The 26,181-nt window shown below is 44.3% G+C and overlaps 1 protein-coding gene across 3 annotated transcripts in view; it reads left to right on the top strand.

The window, feature by feature from the left end:
• Positions 1-902: 902 nt before the first annotated feature.
• smg1 (SMG1 nonsense mediated mRNA decay associated PI3K related kinase) overlaps positions 903-26,181 on the top strand; it is a 64,679-nt gene continuing 39,400 nt past the window's right edge. Inside the window, exons 1-24 of one of the 3 annotated variants that reach the window (XM_079178166.1) lie at positions 903-1,127; positions 3,550-3,698; positions 5,966-6,118; positions 8,677-8,813; positions 9,920-9,978; positions 10,679-10,889; positions 11,236-11,361; positions 11,444-11,516; positions 12,310-12,407; positions 12,674-12,847; positions 13,885-14,106; positions 14,585-14,686; positions 16,236-16,526; positions 18,424-18,554; positions 21,142-21,300; positions 21,984-22,102; positions 22,190-22,277; positions 22,372-22,473; positions 23,186-23,326; positions 23,805-24,031; positions 24,673-24,872; positions 24,998-25,159; positions 25,635-25,789; positions 25,880-26,013. In XM_079178166.1, the coding sequence (XP_079034292.1) occupies positions 1,051-1,127; positions 3,550-3,698; positions 5,966-6,118; positions 8,677-8,813; positions 9,920-9,978; positions 10,679-10,889; positions 11,236-11,361; positions 11,444-11,516; positions 12,310-12,407; positions 12,674-12,847; positions 13,885-14,106; positions 14,585-14,686; positions 16,236-16,526; positions 18,424-18,554; positions 21,142-21,300; positions 21,984-22,102; positions 22,190-22,277; positions 22,372-22,473; positions 23,186-23,326; positions 23,805-24,031; positions 24,673-24,872; positions 24,998-25,159; positions 25,635-25,789; positions 25,880-26,013 (3,490 nt within the window). In that variant the 5' untranslated portion in view covers positions 903-1,050. Of the gene's footprint in view, positions 1,128-3,549; positions 3,699-5,965; positions 6,119-8,676; positions 8,814-9,919; positions 9,979-10,675; positions 10,890-11,235; positions 11,362-11,443; positions 11,517-12,309; positions 12,408-12,673; positions 12,848-13,884; positions 14,107-14,584; positions 14,687-16,235; positions 16,527-18,423; positions 18,555-21,141; positions 21,301-21,983; positions 22,103-22,189; positions 22,278-22,371; positions 22,474-23,185; positions 23,327-23,804; positions 24,032-24,672; positions 24,873-24,997; positions 25,160-25,634; positions 25,790-25,879; positions 26,014-26,181 lie in introns of all 3 variants that reach the window. The other 2 variants (XM_079178165.1, XM_079178167.1) reach the window with 2 other exon arrangements.

The following is a 26,181-nucleotide window of genomic DNA, read 5'->3' as shown; positions in this document are numbered from 1 at the left end:
TGAGGTTAGGGCACAGAGGGTTGAACACATTCATCAGGTCTGTGTGAATGTGGTGTAGAAGAAACGGTAGAACAGGTTATCTGTCACTGCCAGATGTATGAAACACAGACAAGTTAAAGAATAAAGTAAAGAATTGTGGGGTGTGACTATTGAATCTCAAGAATTGACTCAGCATTGAGGGAGGAAAGTATTAAGCCTTGTTTGAGTTTTGTAAAGAAACTGGATTGATCAAATATTTTTTTGATGCTAGTCCCAAAGGAAATGGGGAACGCTGCCTCACACAGCGTTAATGCACCTTTAACAATAGAGGCCACCCGCCATTAAACAAAACGAAGTGTATATAATAATATTGAACAAGGTAGGGAGATCTTTGTTCACAGATGATGGGGACTGTGGAAAGGAGGTAGGAATGTGAAATATGTTGTAAAATAGATGCAGGAAACAATTAAAAGAGTTGAACAGTGGTCCTTGGAATGGGGATTTTAATTTTCTGTTGACAAAACATATGCTTTTCTTTACAAGAAAGAAAACTGTAGCAGAGGTCCAAAGGTATTAATATGCCAAGGAGCTGAATAGACTCGTTGACCTTTTTAAGAATGTGTTTCGATGCTAGGCTCACCCAGAGTGTACATATTGATAAAATGGTAAATAAATGTAAAAAGGTTGTAAATGTGAAGAGGATAGCTCCACGCTCCAGATTAGAGGGTGGCGGTAATGCACCCGAAAGCTGTTTGCCAACCGCCATTGAAAGCTAAAGAAGAAGAAGACGAGGCGGCAGAAGCAGCGGCAGCAGAAGAAGAAGAAGAAGAAGAAGACAAATAAGAACACAATAATGAACCAGCGTAAAGGTTAACTCCAGAAGATGGCAGTAATGCAACGCCAAGGATGCCAACAACCTTAAAACGTAGAAGAAGAACACACTACCATAAGCTAGCCATAACGACGAGTTGCTAACTGATTTTTGACACTTGACAAACACATTAGTGAAAGTAACCCAGAGGAGCGACACGGTTACCGCGGCCAGCGTGACATGCAGCTCTCTGAAAGGTAATGAGCCGTAAAGCCTCGGGGTCTCGGCTCAGCGGCGCCCACAAACTGCAGCCACACTGGAATGACTGGCAGCCCAGGTTGGTGTTCTACTCGGGAGGAAGCTGCTTGTAATATGTCTGACTCTTTGGGCCTATGCTGTGTTGCTCCCTTAAATTATGGCCATATAGGGGGGAATCATTTGTCTCTTGACTATATCACTGCATTCTCACAAGTGCCTTAATGTATTCTAAATCGTAATTTTGTCACAGCCCTTCTCGCAATATATACTAACATTAAGCCAAAACGCTGCTGTCTGTTTAGCTCGGCGCTATCGTTAGCTCATTTTGTTTAAGGAACATCGATTAGCTCAACGTTGCCAACCTGCTGCTAACTCAGTTAACTGACAGCGAGCGGTATCATTAACGTTAGTAAAACGATTAAGACTCTCACGCGCCGCAACGATGATCCACGTGAGTGATTTTAAATGCACCACCAGGTGATTCAAACTCTTAATGAGCTGTGTTAGTTTAGCTAGTTAGCATCACCATGGTACTCTCCGCGCTGGCTAACTATAGCCAGTTAGCCGAGAGAGTTCAACGTTATCAACTTCCTCAAGGACTTCCGGACATATGTAAGACCCATTTACATAAGACATGTATGACAGAGTTGGTCTTTCAACTTTTTGAGCTGATAACAGGCGACTGTAAAAATCCACACAGCGATAATTGAGGCATTAGACTCCTGAGTTAGCATCACATGTGTTAACGCGCGTTAACGTTACCTCACGGTATTTGTAACGTGAGGTGTAACGTTAAAGTTTCCTTTAAGTGGGGTAACTGCTCCAGTCTCTGCCTGACTCTAAATGCCCCTGATCCACTGTGCATCGAATTAATTTCACATTTCTGTGGTAACATGCATCACAATACATGTTTTTAGTCCTATGGCCCTACATCCTAACCACACTGAAGGTCCTGTCTTGACTCAGGGGCTCAGGGAAAAACTCTACTAGCCTACTCATACCTTTTTAATAATTTGAATTGACAATATGCTCACAGTGCACATATTCTTAAAGAAGTCTGAATGAAACCATATTGTCACAAAAATAATTGGAGCTGCATGGTGGATAAGGTCACATTAGCTCATTTTGGCCAGTGTGGGTTCAATCACAATCACAATACAGTAGTATTGTGATTGAATTAATACAACCAGGTAACATAAACAGTGGGTCTGTTACCATGGTAACTGACTCTGAACCTAACCTGGTCACCGGCAGGTTTTCATGAACAAACCCTGAGTTTCTCTCGGTTTCCCTCTTCCAGAGCCAGACGCACCGTTTTAATGTCCTCATTCATTCAGCCGGTATCAACACGTGTAGTGAAGCGTTTTCATTAGGGGAGGTTTCCTGTCTGTAGAATGTAAATCCTCGTTGGATATTAGTTCGTTACTCAGGAAAATCTACAGTAACCGTGTTTATGTGTTGACTGTCATTTCTTCGCACAGTGTGTTTTAGCCCTCACTTTCAAATATTCCTCGGCTTCATGTCGCCCTCAGGTCAAACCGCTGCATGTCGTAAGTTCTCTATATTACGTTAAATAAATAACACTGTGACTGCACACATTGGATGGCATCAGGCTGTCACTGATGGAACATAATTGCTATACAATTGGAGATTATAAATGAATATTTCTGAGTATGCAGGATTGTGATGCCGTTTTTGAACAGCATGTCAGTGACAGTGTTTAACTTTACTACATACTTCCAGTAGCTGAAATAAAGCTACTGAATGCTGTGGAACCAAGATCCAAATGTATATCTAACATTTTAAATATTATATGTATTAAAATATTGTGCATTTTGCAGCAGAATGTGAGAAAAACAGAGGTGCACTCAGTCACTCACAGGACCGAACACATAACCTCTCCCCAGGCCTATGCCTGGCAGAGATGATACGTTTTCAACAAGGGCCTAAACCTTACAGGGCCACAGTTTCACACAGTCGTAGAGTCTGCAGGAAGATGCATCGTTTTAAACGACACAACAAAAACGAATAAAGTTTGTTCATCAACTATTCCTCAGGCTTTCATGTTGAGCCCATGTCAACCTTTTCCATGCAACTGGCTACTTGTTGGGAGCAGCTCCTCTAGGCCTCGTGCATTGAGTTTACATTCAGTCCTATAAACACTTGATTAGACACATAGAGTTGAGGTAAAAGTGGAAATGATGCAAAAAGGTCCCACACACGCTCCAAACCAAGCAGGATTGTCAAAACAAAGTATTAACAAATACACAATGTTGTAATCCAACAAGATCTTACCATTTCTACACCGCAAAGTGGGAATGTGTTGGCATTCTACAGAACACCTGATTACATAACCTGTCCATTATGTCCGGGTGTTATACCTCAGAATAACTGGACCGGATATCAGGGACAGTGGTTGATCTGTTCTATTCTATATGTTTGTACTATACATTATACACATTGTGTATATGACGTATATTTGTCTCTTTCGTGTGTGTTAGAGTTGACAGTGTGTCATCCAGCCAGGACGGAGTGAAGTCCAGAGAGCCCGGTTCAGCAGCGGTGTATGACGTGTTGCCCTCTAGCTACCCTGAGCAGCCAGCGGGGCCCAGCGATGCCTACGCTCCTGCAGATACACACCAGGAAGAGGGTGAGCCTCCATTTCTTACTAAACACGTTTGGTTTGCTCAGATTTCTGGATCTGAAGTATTATCCCAATGTTTTTGCAGGTCTTTTAAAAGTCATAAAAAAACCCATTCTGTTCAAAATGAGCTTGTATCTTTCTGCTTGGATGTGATGGTGTGGTTCAGCTGAATTCTCTGGCCTCTCACTGACCAGGAGCAAACGGGCGATATTATTGTCCTCAACCTTCATAGAAAATGTCATCAGGTCAAGGAAAGACAGCCACGGTGCTAAGAGAATCCGACTGTACTTACACTACTGCCAATGGATGTTTTTAAGCAGCTTTGTTTACACCACATAGAAAATGAGTATGCTACAGTGACCAACTCAATGCTGTACCATTCAAATAGTTCCTTTTCCAATACAGAATCGCACCTCCTTTTTAAAGGATGTTTTCAATTTATCCATAGTGTACAATTAAACAGGTTAACTCTTAAAATGTTTTAAATGCAGCCCCAGTCCTTTCATGGCTGCCACTTATATACTTCTGGGTCATTTGTCATTTCACTCAGATAGCAACCTTCCTAAGCAGAAAACACTGTTCCACCAGTAAGCTGGTCGAATTTTGACCGGGTTATTGCACAAAAAATCTGAGAACAGAGAAGGAATCTGAGAGCAGATCATTCACGAGCACACGGAAGCAGCCTGAGTGCGAGGAGAAGGGCTGAAGCACAGGAAACATCTGAGGCACAGCGAATCCAAACGGCTATTTGAGTGTGAGGACAGAAAGCGTGTCAAAATCTGAGTCGTGCTCTCAAAGACCACGCGCTTGAATCGAGGTAGTTCACTCCATAGACAAACGGCAACATTAACTAGCTAGCCATGAGAAGTGGGCCTATGTTGCTGTCCATGCTACACTAAGCGGTGGTAAGTCGGTCTCTAGAGCGTCACACACACGACGTGGACACGAGACCACGCCTCCTACAGGCCTTTCTTCCCCACTCCTGTCTTTTGCATTTATTGAAAATGATGCTGAGAGTGGTTACAAAATGACCCTCTGAACCCCAAACTGTTTTGGTCGTTTTTCGCTCCTGTCACATTTCTCCTGCACCTCTCTGGAAACGGCACAGCCATGGCTAGAAGTAGAGAGAACTCAAACATGTCTTTTTAAGCTTAGTTTCAGTTCCTTTTTCTGACGGAAGCGTTTGTCATACATGATGCGTTCAAGGACCAATGGAAAAATGAAAATCTGACGATAATTGCGCAGAGAACTTCATTTGATATCCATAATGTGAATGGAAGCTGTGCTAGCTCATAGCCGCCACACTGCACAGTGCTCATGTGGCTGTTATTGCTGATAAAGCCCCCCCCCCCCAGGGCACCATGATTATGACCAAAATGAAAATCCTGATTATTTTTGGTCAATATTGAGATCCTTTAAACTTTAAATAAAGTTGAGCCCAAACATCTGGACTGCCCCCTGGTGGCTGTAGCACTGTTGGCACCTCTGTGTTCTGGCTGTATGGGTTGTAGCTGTTGCAGGGGTGGGACAGTTACACGTCTGATAAAACCAAAGAACACTTGCGGTGACAAATAAGTATTTTCTTGTTCTTGGCACAAAAAGGATCGATTGCATGTATCGTTTGACTGGAAACGTTGTTCTAGTACTTTTAACGATATTCAGCCCTAGAGAAAGGGCTCTAAGAGAATTTGAGGACGTAGTTACCCTTAAAACAGTTAGTGGGTATTACAATTTGGTTGTACGTGGTATTAAAACTGCATAAACCCTGTATCCCATTGTACTGTTGTGTTAACCCCAATATTACTTTAAGATTACAAATGTAGTTTACTTCTTAATCCCAGTTCTCACAGTGAATCCACAAATACATTCTCATCAATTTCATTATTGATTTGATAACAAAGTCATACTGCTTTAGGCATTATTCAACCATAAAATCCAAAATATATAGATGTGATGAGATCATTTTATTCATTTACCCGTCTTGCCCTGCACTTTAACTCTTTTAGACTAATCTGACATCTGCTCTCCTATATTCGGCTGATCCAGTACGTCCTGCTTTCTTAAACTATGGGATGGTGATTCAGTAATGACTCCAGTGCTGCTGCAGCCTTCATGTCAGAAGTGTAGCACAAATGTATTCAAAGTTTTCTTTTTCAAACATGCATGAAATGCAAGTTCCTCCCGTTTTGCTTTGTGGTGTCAAGACACGCTTGTGTGTGTCTTGGCTCCGATGTAATGCATTGGTTTAATCTCACGTGGTTTGTGTCCCTCAGATGGATATGAAGCTGGTCCAGGTGTCAGTGATGCTACATTTGGTTGGAAGTCGGTGGGGCAAGAGTTGAGGCCCAATGATGTGACAACGGATTTGACTCCTTTTCAGCATGGAAACCGTGCTTTAGCTTCAAAGGATATGAGGAAATTGCAGGGTAAGCTCTCTGACAAACTACCGATACTCTAAGATGTGAACAGCAATGGCTGCATATGTCATAAGATCTGCTGCTTAGCTGGGTTTAGCTGGAGAAGATGACTCTACTCTTACATGTGTTTGTCATTTTAAATGTCAATTCAAGCTGACACCTGGGGAATAAGAGTGCAAACATAACAAGTCTAGGTCTGCAGCTAACGACTACTTCCATCTTTGAATCTTTTACTTCAATTCATAGATTATTAATCTGATATAAGGACAAGAGTTAAATACTATTTCCAGCGTTTTTATTCAAAGATGGAACTTATTCTTGTCCAATGCTCTTTCACCACAATACCAAATGAAATGGGGATGCAGCCACGCACTGAGAACAAAGGGGAAATGTAGGACTTTTACTTAAGTATTTGTACACTGCAGTGTTGCTACCTTTACTTAGTTATTGTGAGGAACTGAAAAACTGGTCCTGAACCAGTCTCAGTGTAGTCCTGATCCTCTATATGAACCAGTCTCAGTGTAGCCCTGATCCTCTATATGAACCAGTCTCAGTTTAGTCCTGATCCTCTATATCAGGGGTGGCCAACCCGCGGCTCCCGAGCCGCATGCGGCTCTTTGCCCGGTTTCATGCGGCTCTTATGTTCATATCGAAGTTTGTATTTGTGTTTTTTTAATGTGCGTGTTCGCTTCGCTTGAGTTAAATACGGTATTTTCGTCAAACGCGCATGTGCGGCCACAGATTACGTTCCTCGTCGACCCATTTAACGCCGAGACGGACTGTTTGAAAGCCCCGCTAGTCACAGATGAGGCTGCGGCTGAGTTAGAGATGATCGATCTGTGTGAGGAGGACCAACTCAAACCTGCTTTACGGGACGGGACCATTGAGTTCTGGAAAAGTGTGCCAATGAAAAAATACCCCAATGTGAAACGGGCTGCGCTTAAGATACTGTCAATGTTTGGGTCAACATACGTCTGCGAGTCTGTGTTTTCTACCCTGAAACACGTGAAATCAAAGCATCGATCTGTTCTGACTGACACCCATGTGAAAGAATTGCTTCGAGTGGCAACAACGGAATACAAGCCAGATTTGAAGAGGATTGTTCAAGGCAAGGAATGCCAGAAGTCCCACTAAGTAACATGCATAGTAAAAGAAAAACACTCTTGTAAATTATTATATTTTTGTTTGTGGACTTGGTTGAACTGAGAGTTTGTCTGTGTGAGACAGTGCACACAATGTTCATTGTTGAAAATGACTGGCCTGTGGTCTTAGGAGTCCATTTCTGTCATTATCATATTGGTGTGTGACATTTACAATAAATCTGGCTGAGCAAAGGTATGTGTGTGTGTGAGGAAGGGATAGGGTGATGTTCATGTGTGCCCATGTGTATGATGTGGCTCTTTGCGGTAACACAGTAAAAAATGTGGCTCTTGGTCTCTGACTGGTTGGCCACCCCTGCTCTATATGAACCAGTCTCAGTTTAGTCCTGATCCTCTATATGAACCAGTCTCAGTTTAGTCCTGATCCTCTATATGAACCAGTCTCAGTTTAGTCCTGATCCTCTATATGAACCAGTCTCAGTTTAGTCCTGATCCTCTATATGAACCAGTCTCAGTTTAGTCCTGATCCTCTATATGAACCAGTCTCAGTTTAGTCCTGATCCTCTATATGAACCAGTCTCAGTTTAGTCCTGATCCTCTATATGAACCAGTCTCAGTTTAGTCCTGATCCTCTATATGAACCAGTCTCAGTTTAGTCCTGATCCTCTATATGAACCAGTCTCAGTTTAGTCCTGATCCTCTATATGAACCAGTCTCAGTTTAGTCCTGATCCTCTATATGAACCAGTCTCAGTTTAGTCCTGATCCTCTATATGAACCAGTCTCAGTTTAGTCCTGATCCTCTATATGAACCAGTCTCAGTTTAGTCCTGATCCTCTATATCAGGGGTGTCAAACTCATTTTCACTCTGGGCCACATCAGCATCATAGTTGCCCCCTAAGGGCCAAGAGGAGCGGCAGGGGGGGGGGGGGGGGGGGGAGAGCGGTGCAGGAGAGCGACTGTTGCATCTCCACCGCATCCGCTGGTGGAGGTGTGCTCGAGCGGATCGGGTAGGACCTCCGCTGTGCGCGTTACAGAGAGCAGTGGATAATTGTAATTTGTATTTCAGTGTAGTCCTGATCCTCTATCAGACCTCCATCAGTAAAGAGACCATCAGAGAGAAGATGGTCTATTTCTATAGGGTTATTCTTAATGCTCGTCATCGTCATAATATTTTTTATAACTGCTAACTGTTGCAGCCCTTAACAAGTCTATGACATGGAGTGTGATGTCAGCCCAGGCAGCAAACACGCCATTGTTGGCAGTGCAAGATAATAAAAATCCAACTAAGCATTTGTAGTTACACAAGTAGTTACTTGTGTAAAAATGAGCCTTATCAACTAGTTCATATGTGGTTGATTTTTAGGTCGTAACTAAACTCATTGATGATGATCATTCTGAACCTGCACATGGATGGCAGCATGCTATGTGAGAGTGTTGTGACTGACATGTGGCGTTCCCGTTGCAGACAGAGGGATGGCTCACTCTGAGGAGTCCCGGCTGGCCAACCTCCTGCGACGGGTCTCCAGGGAGGATGATCGCGACCGCAGGCTGGCCACCCTCAAACAGCTGAAGGACTTCATCAGCCAAGGCGAGAGCAAAGTGGTCAGTCCCGCTTTCTTCCTGTTCACTAAAGAGTGCATCCCTGCTCAGGACGGGCCAAATGTCTGCTTCTTCCTGGGGTCCTCAGTAACACACCTGCCATCATGGACAGTAGTGGAGTCACAGCTACTGTGAACTACAGTCAAATACACTCTGTTGGATGTTTAGATATGAAATGATTGGATTATGTTCATTTCTAACTCGCTGTACATCGAAATAACTTACAAAAGGCCCCCAAAGCACTTGAAATGTAGTCCCCTCTGTATACTACTTACTGTGTACTTCTACTTCAGAGGAAAACATCGGAGTTGGTTACTACATTTACCTCCAGAGAGGCATTTTACTCACAAAATCTATGGTAATTAAAATATTATAAAGTGAAAGCTCCTCCTTAAATGGACATGAATTATATTTAAGTACATTGTGCTGATAATGCCTCTATTTCACTCTGCACTTGAAATATTGATTTGAATACAGGACTTTCAACGTGTGGTACTGTTCCTTCCTGACACTAGCTCTAAGCAGCTTATAATTAATCATTAAAACTACTCATGACAAGATTGTTAATCAAGCTACTATTTAAATATAAATAGTTATTTATTTCCTTTTCATTCGGATTGGGTTTCTTCTGCAAATAACCACCATAGATGACAATAACAGAGTAAATGGATAACACTCGGTTTACATTGACTTCAGGATTATTGAAATGATGAACCCTGATAGACTCATAGCCTTATATGGTATTATTCATGTTTACGCTGGTCACTCATCTGAAGTTAGGAGCGTCTGCTGAATCTGACGCAGCAGAAAAGAAAGAGAAAGTTGAGATAAGAATATGGAAATGTTTTTGCATCCATTGTTCTTTTTTCACCAGCTGTTTTCAAGAAGAACCTTCCTCTTAAAACACACTTACAAAGATTCTGACATTCTCCAATGTTTTGTTATTTTGGATTTGTTCTTGGGTGAGAACAGAATCTACGCACTCGAGAGTATTTGCTTTTGTGTTTTCTTCAGTTTTGCAGTTGTATAACAGGATTCAAATTACAAAGAAAATGGGACTACAGGCAAAGACAAAGTAAACCTTGAGCCTTGTATTTTCTCCTGCACAGACGCTGGTCAAACAGCTGGACACCGTCCTCAGCACCTTGAATGACATTTTGAATGAGAGGTAAGAGGAAAGTGTGTAGATGATCTAGATTTATTGGGCTACATCCTGAACATAGAGAGTGCTGGAGGGATGATGGATTATTTATAGTATATACACTCTGCTTTTATGATTTCTGACGTGTAAATAATAATCGGCAAAAGTTAACAGCTTTCTTTAGGCTATAAAGGAAGTACACCACGGTCACATGACTTCATGTCACCACCACTAAGCTAAAGACACAAGTAGAGGCTTTAATAGTCTCATTCACCCACCTGTTAGCAGCTGCCTTTAAGACACGTCAAAGAAGTTTAAACATACAATACAATACATACAATTCAAATTCAGTTAATAGTGAAGCTGTCTCTTTTGATTGTTTTATATTCATGTTATATATATATATATATATATATATATATATATATATATATATATATATATATATATAAAAATAACACTGTGCAGTACTTAAATGTCCTATTACTTTTGCATTTAGAATAACCATCTCAATCTACTTCCTGTTGTATATCAACACCCTAGTGATGTGGTGAAAGGGGTAACAGATGCATCTTCCCAATGCAGACCATGTATGCACCTCTCTCTCAGAGGCATGAATCCCACTGCACCCCCTTTAGTTCAACCATGACTGCTCTCTGCTGGGCCCACATGCCATGCAGCCTCTAACATGTAGTCTCCCTCCCCGTGGTGTTGGTGTGTGCAGCAGTAAGCTGCTGTGGGAGTTGCGTCAGGACGCCGCAGCCTGTCTGGGTCTCCTCTGCACGGGGCTCGGCTTCGAGGCTGAGCGCATCTTCAAGTGGCTCTTTCTCAAGCTCACTTCGAGCGGTCGAGACGAGGTGAAGCTGCTGTACCTGGTGGCAGCACAGTGTGCTTTGGAGGCTGCTGGAGAGAGAAAAGCCTTCTCTCACGTCATGCAGGTAACGACACACGAAGGCTGCAGAGGAATTCGGTACAGATCTGGGGTCTGCTTCACAACCGTTGCGTACGCACAAAAGGAAATTGCGCACTGGCAGGCGTACGCAAGGTTATATAAATCAGAATATTTTCTGGTGTACGAACATTTCCTCATTTGTACACATGCAAACATTTAGTGTAGAGTTATACATGATGCTGGGCTTTGCTCCTAAACATTCTGTGGCCAGCAGGTTGATAGAGATGGAACATATCGTGCTGTACAGTGGTGGAAAGTGTATATTAAGGGCCTGGTAGGGGGATGGTTTTCTGGACTGGGTTTTGGACTGGACTCTATTTGGTGCGTTTCAGCTGGTGATGAGCAACCTGCAATCCATTCTGGAAAACGTGGACACACCAGAGCTGCTTTGTCAAAGTGTCAAGTGCATTCTTCAGGTGGCTCGCTGCTACCCGCATGTCTTCAGCACCAACTTCAGGGTGAGTGTTGGAGCAGTGATTGGCTGCATACGTTTGAGGCGCACGGGGTTAACTAACTAAGGTGTTTGCTGCTTTCCCACAGGACACTGTGGACATCTTGGTGGGCTGGCACATTGACCACACACAGAAGCACGTGCTCACTCAGCAAGTTTCAGGTCAGTTGGTTTTCTTATTGATTTTCAAAGTTGTCTGGTGTTCAGATTTCAAACTTTCTGGCCCCACCTGCTGGTAATATAGTAGGGATGCACCAATTATGACAATTCTGGGTTATACTGATGTTCAAAAACGGAATTTAGCCGATAGCTGATGCCGATATCAATGTTGTTGTAATTTAGTTTTTGCTGTTGTGTATTCCTCTTTGTGCCAGGGAAACCAAGACAACTTCATATATATAAAAAGCTGTTTTAAAGTCATTCAGCAATTCAAAAATACAAATGTAAGTCACAATGAATTTAGGTAAAACAGATCTGAGATGTGTTTGATTTAAAATAAATGTCATACGTCTGAAACTGTTGAATTCTCTGAGCAGATAATATGAATGACTTTGATCACGAGCATTGATGTAAACACACAGTCTCACCGTTCTGTCGGCGTGCTATACAGTCTGCCCATCAAGTGCAATAGCTTTAATCTGGGGTGTTGTGTATATACTGACGCATTTTATATCTTGGAGCAAAATATTGAAAGCTTGTGTTAACCCCAGTTTGTATTTCAGGCGTCTAACTAAAAACCCATTAACTTTGAGAAGAGGGGACCAGAGAAGCAAAAATGCACTTCTGACATCCCTAGACCCGGAGCTTGTTTTTACGCTTCGCGTTTTTTTTCCTGGTTTATTCACCCAACTAGTGGTTGTGTGTTGGGTTGTATGTGCTACCAAAACGCAGGTGAACAACACTAGTACTGTATCTGAACACATAATGGCAGTCCTGTGCTTTTCTGTCTGTTTAGGCTGGTTACAGAGTCTGGAGCAGTTCTGGGTGGCAGACCTCACCTTCTCCACCACTCTGCTGGGACAGTTCTTAGAAGACATGGAGGCATACGCAGAGGTGAAGTTAATCCACAGTCTTAAAGCATGCCACATTGGGCTTCTCTACAGCCATGCTCTAATGCCAGTTAGGCTCATCAGCTGCCATGAAGTGGTTAGGTGTGTGTAAATGTGTATTGTTTTACAGGCTAGGACAACAAATTATATATTTGGACAAAGTTCTAATAGATTTGAATTGAGAAGGAGCTTGAAAAGATGTAAATGTAAATCCTGTAAATGACTGTCCGTGAATAGAACTGACCTTGACGGCGCCTGTGCTCTGTTTAGGATCTGAACCATGGGATGGCAGGCGATGTGCTGGATGAAGACATCCCCCCTCCCTCAGTGTCACTGCCTAAGCTGGCAGCTCTGCTGAGGGTTTTCAGTACAGTGGTCCGCAGCATCGGAGAGCGATTCAGCCCCTTCAGAGGACCCCCCATCACTGAGGCCTACGTCACCGATGTAAGAGCCACACCCAGGACCACCCGGGTCACTGTTCTAAAAGATCAACTCCTTAGGGAAGATGAGGAAAGCAGCGTTGATATGTCACTAGCCGTATTCAGTTTCATTCGAATTTTAAGAACATTTAATGTAAGTCAATGCAACGTAAATTATTCAGCCGAAGTTTGGGTAGCCAGTGATTGGTGCATAGATGCCGATCCAGCACTGGTATGGGAGCAACTTTAACAATGGAGTGTGATGATAATAGTTATCGGCCCTGATATTCCATATTTGTGCATCTTTACTCCAATTAATGTCTTTTCCATTGAGAACAAAGCCAAGAATCAGAAGAATAAAACGTTATTTTCTGTACAAGTAAACACATCTACACCTCCTCACAAACAAGCTTCGTCCTGCTGTGGTCTTTGTCTCTGCTCGGTCCCTGACATACACCACGCTGCAGAGACGGACGGGGAAACAGCGATGTAACAACCCGTTCCCCGCTGCTTTGTATCGGACACAAAAGAGTTCCACGGACCTAAAGCCTGGGTATGCCGTGGGGAAAATGAGACTGGGCGGCACACTCTGGCTGGAGGTTACATCCCCACATGGGATCCAAATGTTCTCTGCTGACGCCCCGAACACGGCGAAATAATAAGAACAGAGGAAGTCCAGGCAAAGGGCGGAGTCTCTGCAGATACAGACACCACCACACACTTTTAGTGGGTCGTAAATGATGATACAGAGAGATTAGGGACCACACACATCAGTCTATACATTGTTTTTTTGCTTATGTCAAAATGAATTCACTTTTCTTTTCATTTCCCACAAATTATTTATTTATTTCTAAAATTTGCAGCAGCAAAATGATCAAACCTGAAACTATGATTACATGAGAAGCACAGTTTTGGGCCAAGGTGCCGTTAATATCTACCTTACTGCTACTTAGACGTTGGTAAAATGTCCTAATAAAGTGTTGGCATTCAGTCACTGATTGGAATGAAGGGCTTTCGAGGAGTCACGGTCAGTTTGATTCTCTCTGTTCTTTCTTTCCTCAGGTGTTGAACCGGGTTCTGTCCTGTGTGACCACGGCGAAGCAGGTCCAGTTCTCTGAGCCGGTTCTCACAGCAGGGAATGAGTGTGTGGGTGTGTTGCTGGCCGGCGTGGAGCCCTGTGGTCAGCTGATGGAGGCCGTCCTAGCCTATGGTCTGGACCAGCTGGACTGCTGCCGGGCTTGCGGCCCTGAATACAACCTGGCAGTGCTCAGCCTCGTCACTCTGGTACCGCTGCTCTTTAGAGTTTGATCACACCTGACCAAAATTATAATCTGGATTATTTTCATCAGTATTTAGATTACAATTGTTTATGGACCAAACATTTTACTGCACTTTCATATTTGAATAAACTGAGCACTGCTTTCACTTCCATGCAATGCTACATTCCTGCTACTCTACATATGAGATCTGCACCATTTTGGAAAAACTAAGTCAAGTTTCTTTTCTGCGAAGGAATAGGAATGCAGGAATACATTTTTTTTTAAGTTAAATGCACTTTGAGAGGAAAATTAGGAGGCTAGATCAACAATTGTTTGTTTTTGTTTTGCTCTTGTAAACAATTTGATCACAAACTCATGAACTGTACAAACCAAATTGGATTGAATAGAATTCCTGCAAAGCCATACTATTTTCAGAGAGGCTTTCCCGACACAAGACCTTTTTCTGTAACATTTCCTTGAAGTGATTCTGGCTTTGCTTTCAGATTGTGGACCAGATCAACACAAAGCTGCCTGCGTCCTTTGTTGAGAAGTTGTTGGCGCCGGACTCTCAGCTGCTGAAGCTGCGCTTCAATAGAGAGAAGGAGGTGTGTGAGTGTGTGTGTTGCTTTATCAAAAAACTGTGTGAGAGGTTAACAAGGTGAGCTGAAGGTTACTTTGCTGAGGTTGTAAGGTTTGCAAATACACTACAGGGCCAAAATACACTACAGGGCCAAAATACACTGCAGGGCCAAAAGTATGTGAGTACCTGAACATTGCAGCTAGGGATGCACTGATCTGACTTTGTGAATGCTGTATGCCTCACTGTGGTGAAGAGACTGGGATCATTCTTTCATGTGGAACGCAGTGTCAAGCTTGACTTAAACATGGTAAAACAAAATGTAACAATTGCATACATAGATATAAATCTACTGATGTATTGAAATAATGGTATAGGATACTAGATCGGCACATTGTCATTGTTAACCAATCCAGGGTTGGACCAATACCCGTCTCTGTGCATCTCCAGCCATATGTCGTAGTTGAAGATGGTTGAAAAACCATTAATATACACTCACAAGTGTGCCAAGAAAACATCCCCCACACATTACACCACCACCAGCAGCCTGAACCGTTGATACAAGGCAGGATGGATCCATGCTTTCATGTTGTTTACGCCACATTGTGACCCGACCATCTGAATGTGGCAGCCGAAATCGAGACTCATCAGACCAGGCAGCGTTTTTCAATCTTCTATTGTCACATGTTGGTGAGCCTGTGAGCCTGTAGCCTCAGTTTCCTGTTGTTAGCTGACAGGAGTGGCCCCCGGTGTGGTCTTCTGCTGCTGTAGCCCGTCTGCTTCAAGGTTCCACATGTTGTGCGTTCAGAGATGGTGTTCTGCATACCTTGGTTGTAACGAGTGGTTATTTGAGTTACTGTTGCCTTTCTATCATCTCCAACCACTCTGCCCATTCTGCTCTGACCTCTGACATCAACAAGGCATCTTCGTCCACAACTGCCCCTCACTGGATATCTTCTCTTTTTCGGACACTTCTCTGTAAACCCTAGAGATGGTTGTGCGTGAAAATCCCAGATCAGCAGTTTGAAATACTCAGACCAGCCCGTGTGGCACCAACAACCCCTGCCACGTTCAAAGTCACTTCAATCCCCTTCCTCCCCATTCTGATGCTCGCTTTGAACTTCAGCAAGTCGTCTTCACCACGTCTAGAGGCCTAAATGCATTGAGTTGCTGCCATGTGATTGGCTGATTAGCTATTTGTGTTAACAAGCTATTGAACAGGTGTGCCTCGCTTCATTCCAGTAGTCGGCTTTGTGCACTGGGAACTTGTCGTGTTGAAACAGGAAAAGGCCAAACATAAACTGTTGCCTCAAAGCTGGAAGCACGCTGTCGTCTATATATAAATATTGTTTGCTTTAGATTAAGATTTCCCTGCATTGGAACTAAGGGGCCCTAACCAGGAAAAGTACAAAGAGGAGGGTGATAAGTTCTAACTGGGGTTCAGTCGGGGTGAGGGCTGCTATTTTTATGGTTAAGGTTAGGTTGGATGAAATTTAAAATAAAACAATATAATGTCCTCAAACGTTTGCTAAAGGAGTGTTTATATTTGTGTGTGCGTGTGTGCATGGACTCCACAGGTGATGTCAGCTGTTCATGGTGTGTACCAGGCACTGTTGGGCCTGAAGAACATTCCAACCCTGGAGGCAGCTTATAAAATGGTTTTGGGTGAGATGGCGTGTGCCCTGTCCAGCCTGATGGGAACCCTGGAACCCAGTGGGAGGGCCCCAGCAGCCAGCGGCCCCTGCACCAGCATCCAGCACCCTGCTTTTGCATCCCTCACCCTGTCCCAGGAGAAGGCCCAGTTCACCCTCATATTCGACCTCAGCACCCTCACCACCATCGGCAACACCAAGAACTCTCTCATTGGGGTGAGCCACTGTGCTTTTCTATACTGTTGTTCACTAAATGGCGCTCTGAGTCCTACTCCGGTGACATGGCACAGGTAGTACTGGTGAAATGAGACACGACATGTCTACAACATATCTAAATGCCTTGGTAGCCTCTATGGATTACTACCATATCAAATTCTGATGTCACGGTTATTGTCAGAGCAAATATCACGGTTTTAAGTTTTTCACGATTATTAAGAATATCTGTAATATATATCTTTAGCTAATGAACTAAAATATGTATCATCATCAACTATATCCTTCTACTTTATTTATCTTCTACAGTGGTTATTTGCATAAAAACACACAATTCAAATGAGTATACGATTGTTTGCATGAATTAAAAGTATTATAAGCTGCTTAGAGCTTGTGTTATAAACGGGCCATACTTCATCTCTCATATCCATTTTATATTGCTGTGAAAACATTTGAACACATCATGGTAATGTTGTGATTTACTTTCGTCCGATACTGATTTTTCCTGAACGCACCATAATGGAACCTCCATACGTGAGCTGTTAGCTTGGTGCTGCCAGCATTACATTCCAGACAGAAACTAAAGCAGAATACTTCATAAGGGGTATCATGCATGGTCTCCAGAGGTTTCTCTGTGCATTCATCTGTAGCACACTGCTATCAGGCCGTATCTCCATATCTGCACTCAGGCCTGCTTATATTACCTAAGACCCACCCTCTTAAGAATTGTAACCAATCCAAAATAGGGCTATATATGTGCTGATATGCAACGTCACACACTATACAAAACAGTAACTTAACACAGTACACAAAATGCATCTTTAGGCAGTAAAGTGGTGTAAGCATCAGGTTTCATGTCCTGAGGCACTTTTATTGAAGAAAATCTCTGAAACTGTTTGCTTTCACAACTATGTTTGCGGCAACTTTATTTCTGTTGTACGACTGTTAACGGATGAATCAAATAATCTACGGATAAGATCTGCACACCCCCAGATAATATATGATGATAATTAAAAGGATAGCGGCGCATTTTCAATTGGTATGAAATTTTTACGCTATCGCAATACACATCCATGACTTGCACTACATTGCAGTGACACCCAATTTAAACAAAACATGTCTAAAACCAGTTAAAAAAAAACTACTCTCCACAACGACGTGAAAAGGGCTGTACAAGTCCATTAACCATTTTACCATATCGACAGCAAACCTCAGTAAAAAAACTTCCACAATAGAGATGGCATATTAAAGGAGCGGTATCTAACATCCTGAAAGTTGATATTACAAAACCACTATCGTCTATGTAAAGATGTAATGTCTACCTGAGCAGAGAATGGAGTCTCCTTCAGTATGTGATGTTAAGCCTCTCCTTGTTCATAAAGCCGTCCGGCCGCGTGCATGTGAGTGCACGTAAACGTGCCCCACTGACTTGGCTCACAGCCTCCACTCTGCACTGCTCTAATACGGCGGTTACAGCTGATAACGTCATGGAAGGGCAGCAGTTCTGCATATAACATCATAATATTTGAAGGGCTGTGCACTATATTTGCTTTTCAACGTATTGAATTAATTTAAATGAGATAAGTGCAGTAGACACAAATACTTCATGTAATGAGTGGGAAAACTTCATGTTGTGATAGAAAATGAGTTTTCTATGACACATGGGGCCTACTGTAACTGAATGAAAGCTCCACATTCACTGTTGTTTGGGTTGTCTCCTTGTTTCCAATCAAAACAAGTGTGCCCCCCCCCCCCCCGGTACTAGTCTGCAGTGTGGTCCATATGCTTACCAGATGAAAGTTACATTTCACCTTAACAAAGGCTCATTGTCGTGGTGAAAAGCTGTCATTGTGAAGCGGTTTTATGTGGCCATGTGTTGAAGTGTGTTTCATGTGTTTAGATGTGGGCGTTGTCTCCAACGGTCTTCACTCTGCTCAGTCACAATCTGATGCTGGTCCACTCTGAGTTGGCGGTCTACTACCCTGCCATCCAGTACGCTGTACTCTACACCCTGTACTCCCACTGCACCAGGTAATGTCTGAGCCATGCACACACCTGTACTGTCCACTACAGCATTCTGAATGTTATACACCTAGTAACTTTTGAAAGTTACTGCTTCTTCTAGCGCCAATTTTCCGATCCCACGGAGGAACCAGAGGCCTGGAAACAGGGAGCTTACTTCGTGCACACTTCATGAAACAACATACTAATGGATGCTGCCCCACGGGCTTCGTCCCAAAGCCTAAATGACTGGCTGAGATAGCCACTAAATAAACTTTAATAGTGGAAAAGGCCTTCCGCTTATCTACTAATTCTTGCAAGAAACACAGCAGACACTGAAAAGGAATGGCGTGCCTCAGCTCGCACCACTCCTCAAAACCCATCCACTGTAAAGCCCTTGCACTCTGAATGGTGTGAATGACCCGTGCAGGCAGGCCTGCAGGTTCCACCTCTCATGGGCCAAGCCCATTCGGTCTGGGTGAGGGTGGTAGGGTGAAAGGTCGCCGCGTGAAGCTGTATTATTTCTGCTGTGCAATGCTTGGGCGGACACTGCAGGGCTATGAGGATTAGGGACGAGCCTTGTTCGCTCACCCTGGCTAGAGTGGAGGAGATCAGGCTGAGAGGGGGAATGCATAGAGTGGGCCAGCGCATCCACATCCAGCGGTGCGTTTACGTCTGCCTGGCCAAATTTCTGCCAAACTTGCAGACTGCCACCACTTGGTGGTCTCTAATTCTTTTTCAAGAGCTGGACCGAACAGACTTTTGGCTGGGTCATATGCCGTATCCATAACCTCTGCCTTCTGAGCATCACAAGGCCTGAGAGATTTAGCCACAAGGCTCTCTCACCTGAGACGACAAGGCCCATTACACGACCACAGCCTTGCACTGCACCCCGTGAGGAGTGTAGGAGGAGATTGTTAACCACACAAATATCATCCCATAGGGCCGGGTTAGGTGCCCCTGAGTCCAGCTGCCCGCCCATCTCCTCTAGGATTTCTGCCTGGTACGCAGATATCGGTCATAGCATTTAGAGAGCACGCCGACTGCTGCGTATTTATACACTCTCTGGAAAACTGAAGAGGTGAGGCGTTCCATTTTACTAGGCAGAGAGAGATGTTTGAGGAAGCTGAGAGAGAGAGAGCGCGACAGTTGGGGTGGAGGTGATAAGCCACTGAAGACTCCACTGCTGGGGGTTCAGCCAGACCCAGTTCCCCCATCCCGTCCATTTCCAGCTTTGAGTAGCCCTTGGTGGTAAGCTTACTCTTAAACGGACTGGACCAGTACCTGCTCATTTCATTCATACAGATTGTTTTTATGGTGGTTGGGCTAGTGGGAGCCTCTTACTTGTGTACTGGTCTCTCTAGCATCCTGGGCTGCCGGCCATTGTATCCCCAATTTGGACGTGGCCCGTTAACAGACCTCTTATAAGTTGCTTTCCACTGGGGGAACAGTGTCGGATGCACTAGGGGATCTGGACTGTTGGACAGGAACGGCGGAGTCAGGTCAGAGGTCAGACGGCAACAGCCTCTGCGTCCTCACAACCCGGCTCCACTTAGTGGAGCTCCTCGAAAAGTGGAGGTATTTTCGGGCATTCAGCATCCTTAATGTCCGCCGAGCTTGAGGAGCTATGCGGCTGATGGGCGCTGGTTGTTTCTTTTGGGGTGGCTCCTGACAGGCAATGGTCCTGTTTATTGGATACTGCCACTCTCTGCCAGAAAAGATCCTGGAAAGGAGGCTTTGGTGCACAGTGCAAACATGACCGAGGGTCAGCCAGCGATGCCTGAGCATGTTAAGCACCCATGCAAGCTATGCACATTGGATGAGGGTCCATGCCTGAGATGGACACCCCGCACAGATGGGATGCAGCCTCTTTGGCCTTCGGTTCCGACCCTTTTGGCGGGGGTAGCAGCTCAGCCTAGATGAGCTGAGGGAGCTATAGTTTCTCACAGGAAGAAAGGGAGGATGATTTGCGAGGGGGCGGTCAACTGTGGTAATAGGAGGGGATGTGGTCCTAGCACAGTGACAGACGTGGTGTCATTGGAGTTTCCATAGTTGGTCACGCCAAGGCGACTCCCATAGTGAAACCAAGAGACACTCAGAGGCTATCCTTACCTTAGTACCACTACGTTTAACACGGCTTACGTTACCACAGTTTCAGTGTCTGAAAACTAAGGTGGCCTTCAGGTAATGTAGAAACACAAAAGGCTCTCTAGAGCCAGTGTTTGATTTGTCCGTTCTGGGCTACTGTAGAAACTTGGTTGTGTAACATGGCTGGGTATCCAACATTTTCTATTCTGATTTAGATACCTTGAATTTGATAAGGATACCACAACAATAATTCTTGTGTATGCTAACGATTAGTCAACTTATTGGTCGTTATAGTCATTTTTTTTTATGCTTTCCAATACCCAGTCCGAGGGAAGACGACCCGCTGCTTATGTAGATATGAAGGGCTCATTCTAAGCTAACAAAAACACAGCAGTTTTAGGTGACTATACACTAGAAAATGTATTCAGTGCAGAAATGGATTATAATAATCATTCATATGAGTAACATGTTGAAGCTGTTGTTGCTGCTGCACTGTGGTTACTCGTGTCTCTTCTGTTTGTTTGTCCAGGCACGATCATTTCATCTCATCGAGCCTGTCCTCCTCTCCCTCCCTGTTCGATGGCGCCGTCATCAGCACTGTGACCACAGCAACAAAAAAACATTTCGGCACACTGCTGAGTCTTCTGGGAGGTCTGCTGGCGAAGGAGCACCTCTACCCCGAAGCCAGGTTCTTTAACATGCCAATTTACACAACTTAGAAGCATGACAAGACATGTGTTTAGCAGTTACATTATCATTACTTGCATAGTTTCATCAATGTACAAGAAAGAATAGTCCACATGGACAGCTGTGCCCTCTTAGTGCCACTTTGGTCTTGATCCAGTAGGAGTCACTGCGGGGCTTCCCAACAGCAATGTTACTGCTATAGACATCAGCTGTCTTGAGTCTGCACACACGGTAGGGCTGCACAATTCTTAATCAAATGAGAATCACAATTCTCAAGCTCAGGGGAAGCGTTTATTTTTTCTCTAACAAATTGGCTGTAAATGTGTCCTACAAAGAAATACAGCAAGCGTATGGACTTCTATTAAACAAGATGTATTACAGCACCAACACGGCCCATGTGTGAATTGATTATAAAGCAGGTCTAGGTGCTATCTAAATACTGTGAAAGTATGAAAGCGCTCCCCAGAGAAATGCACACGGTCCCTATTCAAACCGTTCCTTTAAATGGGCCATCAGAACTTAAGGTTGTAATGTCACAGCTAGAAGCTCCACTAAACTCTCTGTGTTTGACACACACGAGTCCTCGACTGTGAAGGCGCAACAGGCGCAGATGAAGAACACACCCTTTTCATGTATTCAAGAAGCAACTCATGTTTGTGGGACCCCTTTGTGTTGGTTTGTCAGGAGGCTGCTGCTGACCTGGGCTCAGGAGATCTCTGTGCTGATGAAGAAGTCCGACACCTACAGCCCTCTCTTCTCCCTGCCCTCCTTCAACAAGTTCTGCAGGGGTCTGCTGGCTAACGGTGAGCCCCAAAAATCATTCATGTTGTGTTCCCCTACGGGCTGACGGGCGATATCCTTGACATTTGTTGTTCAATTTTCTTCCTTAGGTCTTAATGAGGACCAAAGTATCTGCCTTCAGACCTGCCACAGTTTACAGGTCCTCTCTTCATCCCTGTCCACAGAGCTGCTGCAGAGGTGAACCTCATAAGCTTAAAGTTCTTCCAGGCCATGTTTAACATTTGATCTGGAGAGTAGGCAGGTTTTCTTACTGCGCCGTATTTTCCATTAGGTGTGTGGATGTCTCCAGAGTCCAGTTGGTCCACTCAGCAGTGAGAGTGAGGCAGGCCTATGGCAAGCTGCTCAGGACAATCCCCCTTGATGTGGCTTTGAGGTAAGTCTTATTGTACCACTGGAAAGCCTCTACAGTGTTCTCCACATACCAAATTCGTTTGACATCTTGTGTATATGATGTAGTTGGGAATACCATGCCTGAGGATTAATAAAGTCAAGTGAATTGAAAGTTCAAACTGAAGGAAGTACTCATGTTCTGAGAGTCAGTCGGTCTGGACGGCGTTATCAGCTGTAACCTCCGTATGAGAGCGGTGCAGAGCGGCCGCGAGATAACCAGTGGGGCACGCTCACGTGCGCTAACATGGCAAACTCCCACGGAGAATACAACAGTCGTCAGTTTAAGAAAGTGGCTCCCCCTTTTTGAAAATTCTTTATATTGGTGAAGTAGTATTATGAATTCAGACAATTTGTAAACCGAATTGAAACAGGATTCCAAACTCAAGCAGTTGTTGATGACCGAGTTCCTTACTGGTCGGTTAAGAGGACGCTGCATTAGACGGTATGAAACAGTCAATAGAATATGTTGACAATAAAATAGGCATTTGTTTTTCAAAAAGTATGAATTGCAACCATGACAGATCCTTGAGCATACAGTCATAAATGAGCACAAACGAATATTTAGCTGCTGGGTCCCAGACATAAATACGGATGCACACACTCACAAGCAACCAAATGCATAATCACCTGCCAGAGATGATGATTAATTTTTTCACACGCTTATCAATTATGTGTGTGATTGTGTCTGTCCACAGTAACCACAGCCACCCTGAGATGCGGGAGATCTCACTGGCCATCCGTCACCACATGAGCCGAGCACCCAGCAGCACCTTCCACCCCCAGGACTTCAGCGACCTCATCAGCTTCATCTTATATGGAGTCCTGCACCGTGGAGGGTACACATCACAGTGACACAGCGATCAACTGCATACATTTTACACACACTCTGTTATCAGGACTTTTTGTTTTTGTTTTTTTTCCCACATTTTCTTTTGGAGTTGGAGAGGATATTTAAAGTACACTATTGTGACCAATTTTAATTATGGCAGCATGCAAATGTCAGCTTATTTTCTAATACTTTTCTACTTATTTCATTAATGCTAAGCATACTTCTTGTACTTCTACTACTATGTTATTTGAATTCATGTTCATTTAACATAGTTCCAATACAGAGCAGGAAACTGATGAGCTGCTCAGAGAGTTTCTAGTTTTTGATCATTTCAACTCGTTTACATGTACAGTTTAATAAAGACACACAGCTCTCTATATCATGAAAGCACAATACACTTAAAATATGGAAACTTGCCACAATACATATTCATGCTCCATACACGTCAAACACATTCATGCTGAGTTTATGTTCTCTATCCACAGCAAGGATCCCTGGCTGGAGCGTCTGTACTACAGCTGCCAGCGGCTGGAGAAACGGGACGGCCGAGGAGGTGTGGACGGCAGCAGGCCCGGTGCGGTGCCGCGGGTGCTGCTGAAAACCGAGGCGGTGCTGTGGCAGTGGGCAGTGTGGGAGGCTGCACAGTTCACTGTACTGTCCAAACTCCGGACACCTCTGGGCCGAGCACAGGACACCTTCCAGACCATTGAAGGTAAACGCACAACTTCCAGCTGGTCTTCACAGTGACTGGAACTCAAAGGTCCCACCTCAGACATCTCTGTGTGCTTCTCTTGTGCGATGAGCGGTAACTGCAGGTGTGTTTTTGGATCACAGGTCCCAGAGAGCAACGTGTGTGAGTTTTCCCCAGAATGTGGCTACAGATATCCAGTTCATAACCTATTGTCCAGCTCCCCTCCTTCAGTGATGCATAGTACAGTAACTTAACAGACCGTAATGATAGTCTTTGACATTATACTTTTGTTTGTTTTTCAAGCCTTTGTTTTTTTCACCTCGGGCTGCTATGACAGGATTTAGTTCACGGAGTGGTGGACATGTGGCATGCCACAGTCCATAGGGAATCCTAATACCAGGAGGGGTTAAGTGATTAGGTGTGTTGTGCTATGTACAATGTGTGACATTTAAAATGTTTTCTATTATGGGAAACATCAGAATGTAGTGTTCAATAATAGCCACTTATTAAATATAACCTGAAAAAAAAGTTAAAAAGCTGAAGATTCTTTTGAATATTTAGTAGATGGATGACCGAGTACTAAGGAGTAAGAGATGTGACAACATAGGGCCCTCATTGGGAACAAGCCACAGCACCTTCTCACCCGTATCCCTGTGCTTCAGGTATGATCCGGAGCCTGGCTGCCCACAGTCTGAACCCAGAGCAGGATGTGGGAGCGTGGGCTGGTGCTGGAGGGGATGGGGATTGTCACCACTCCAATCAGCTCCGCCTTGCTCTGCTGCTTCAGTACGTGGAGAACCTGGAGAAGCTGATGTACAACGCTTATGAGGGCTGCTCCAATGCTCTCACTGCCCCACCAAAGGTGTGCAATATAAAACTCCACACTCCACCACGGGTTACAGACTGCAGTGTTTCACATGCGACTGACCGGGGAACACCATTTGAGTAACACTCATTAAATTGGGTCCCACCTCCTTTGTGTCTCAGGGCATCAGGACATTCTTCTACACCAACCGGCAGACATGCCAAGACTGGCTGACGAGGATCCGCCTGGCGCTCATGAGAGTGGGTCTTCTCTCTGGCCAGCCTGCAGTAACCATTCGCCACGGCTTTAACCTGCTGACAGAGATTAAAAACAGCAGCACCCAGGTCAGTACAAGACTGCAAATATGCACAGAAAAAAAGAACCCTTTTCATGTGATACAAGGTTTTATTACAGGTTGTTTCAGGAGTGTGTATGATAGTGCTCATTCAAAGATTGTATTCATTTGTGTCCCTCGCACAAAAGCGGGAATAAATGACAACAAAAAACATTGGCATGGGCCAATTTTAGTTTTTTAAACATCAAAATCTGCCCAGAAATTCACAATGGCTGCATCCCTAACTGTTGTATGAGCAACATGCGCTCTACGATCAAGTGTTGTGTGCTGTAAGGATGTGAGCAGACATGTGCTGTAGAGCAGAGCTCCATTGGTTTTGGAAAGCAAAGGCTGCAGGCTTGAGCCTCCTGAAGCTTCTATGTGTGCACGTCATGTGTAACTTTAGGTGGTGTGTAATGGCAGCATTTCTGATACGTAGGCATGTGGTTAGTTGATAGTGTGGCATGTTTTGGTGTGCTCATCAGGGTCCGGAGCTGGAGGTTCCTCTGACATTGCTGGTGGAGGCTCTGTGTGAGCTGCGTTGTCCTGAGGCCATCCAGGGCCTGGCAGCCTGGACCCTCAACACCACCGGTAGGAGTCCGGGCTGGCTGTCGTCAGTGGCCCTGCAGGCTGAAGGACGGTAAGCAACGCTCGGCAAAATACTCAACTAAACCATCCATATGCACATGTCTTTGGTTGCCCTCTTCTAAATTGTAACTGTGTTGTGTAGATTTGAGAAGGCAGCTCTGGAGTATCAAGATCAGCTGTCTGCGGTCACAGGGATGGACTGCAGCATCAAAAGCTCTGAATGCTGTCTACTCAAACTCTCCAGCAACACGAGCAGCCCCAATCACACCAGCAACGGTAACCAGCACCTGTCCACGTCCAATGCTGTAACAGAATATGACGCATTCATGAAGCTATCCAGCATTATATAAGAATTGAAAGCTCCACCTTGAACAGACGTTATGTAAATGTAAATACATTGAGCCGATAATGCCTCTCTTTTACTGCAAGGAACACTTTGAATGC

Source organism: Pholis gunnellus (assembly GCF_910591455.1).
Source record: "Pholis gunnellus genome assembly, chromosome: 17".
Lineage (NCBI taxonomy): Eukaryota > Metazoa > Chordata > Actinopteri > Perciformes > Pholidae > Pholis > Pholis gunnellus.
The sequence above is the reverse complement of the archived record's forward strand: the minus strand, read 5'-3'. Positions and strand labels throughout refer to the sequence as shown.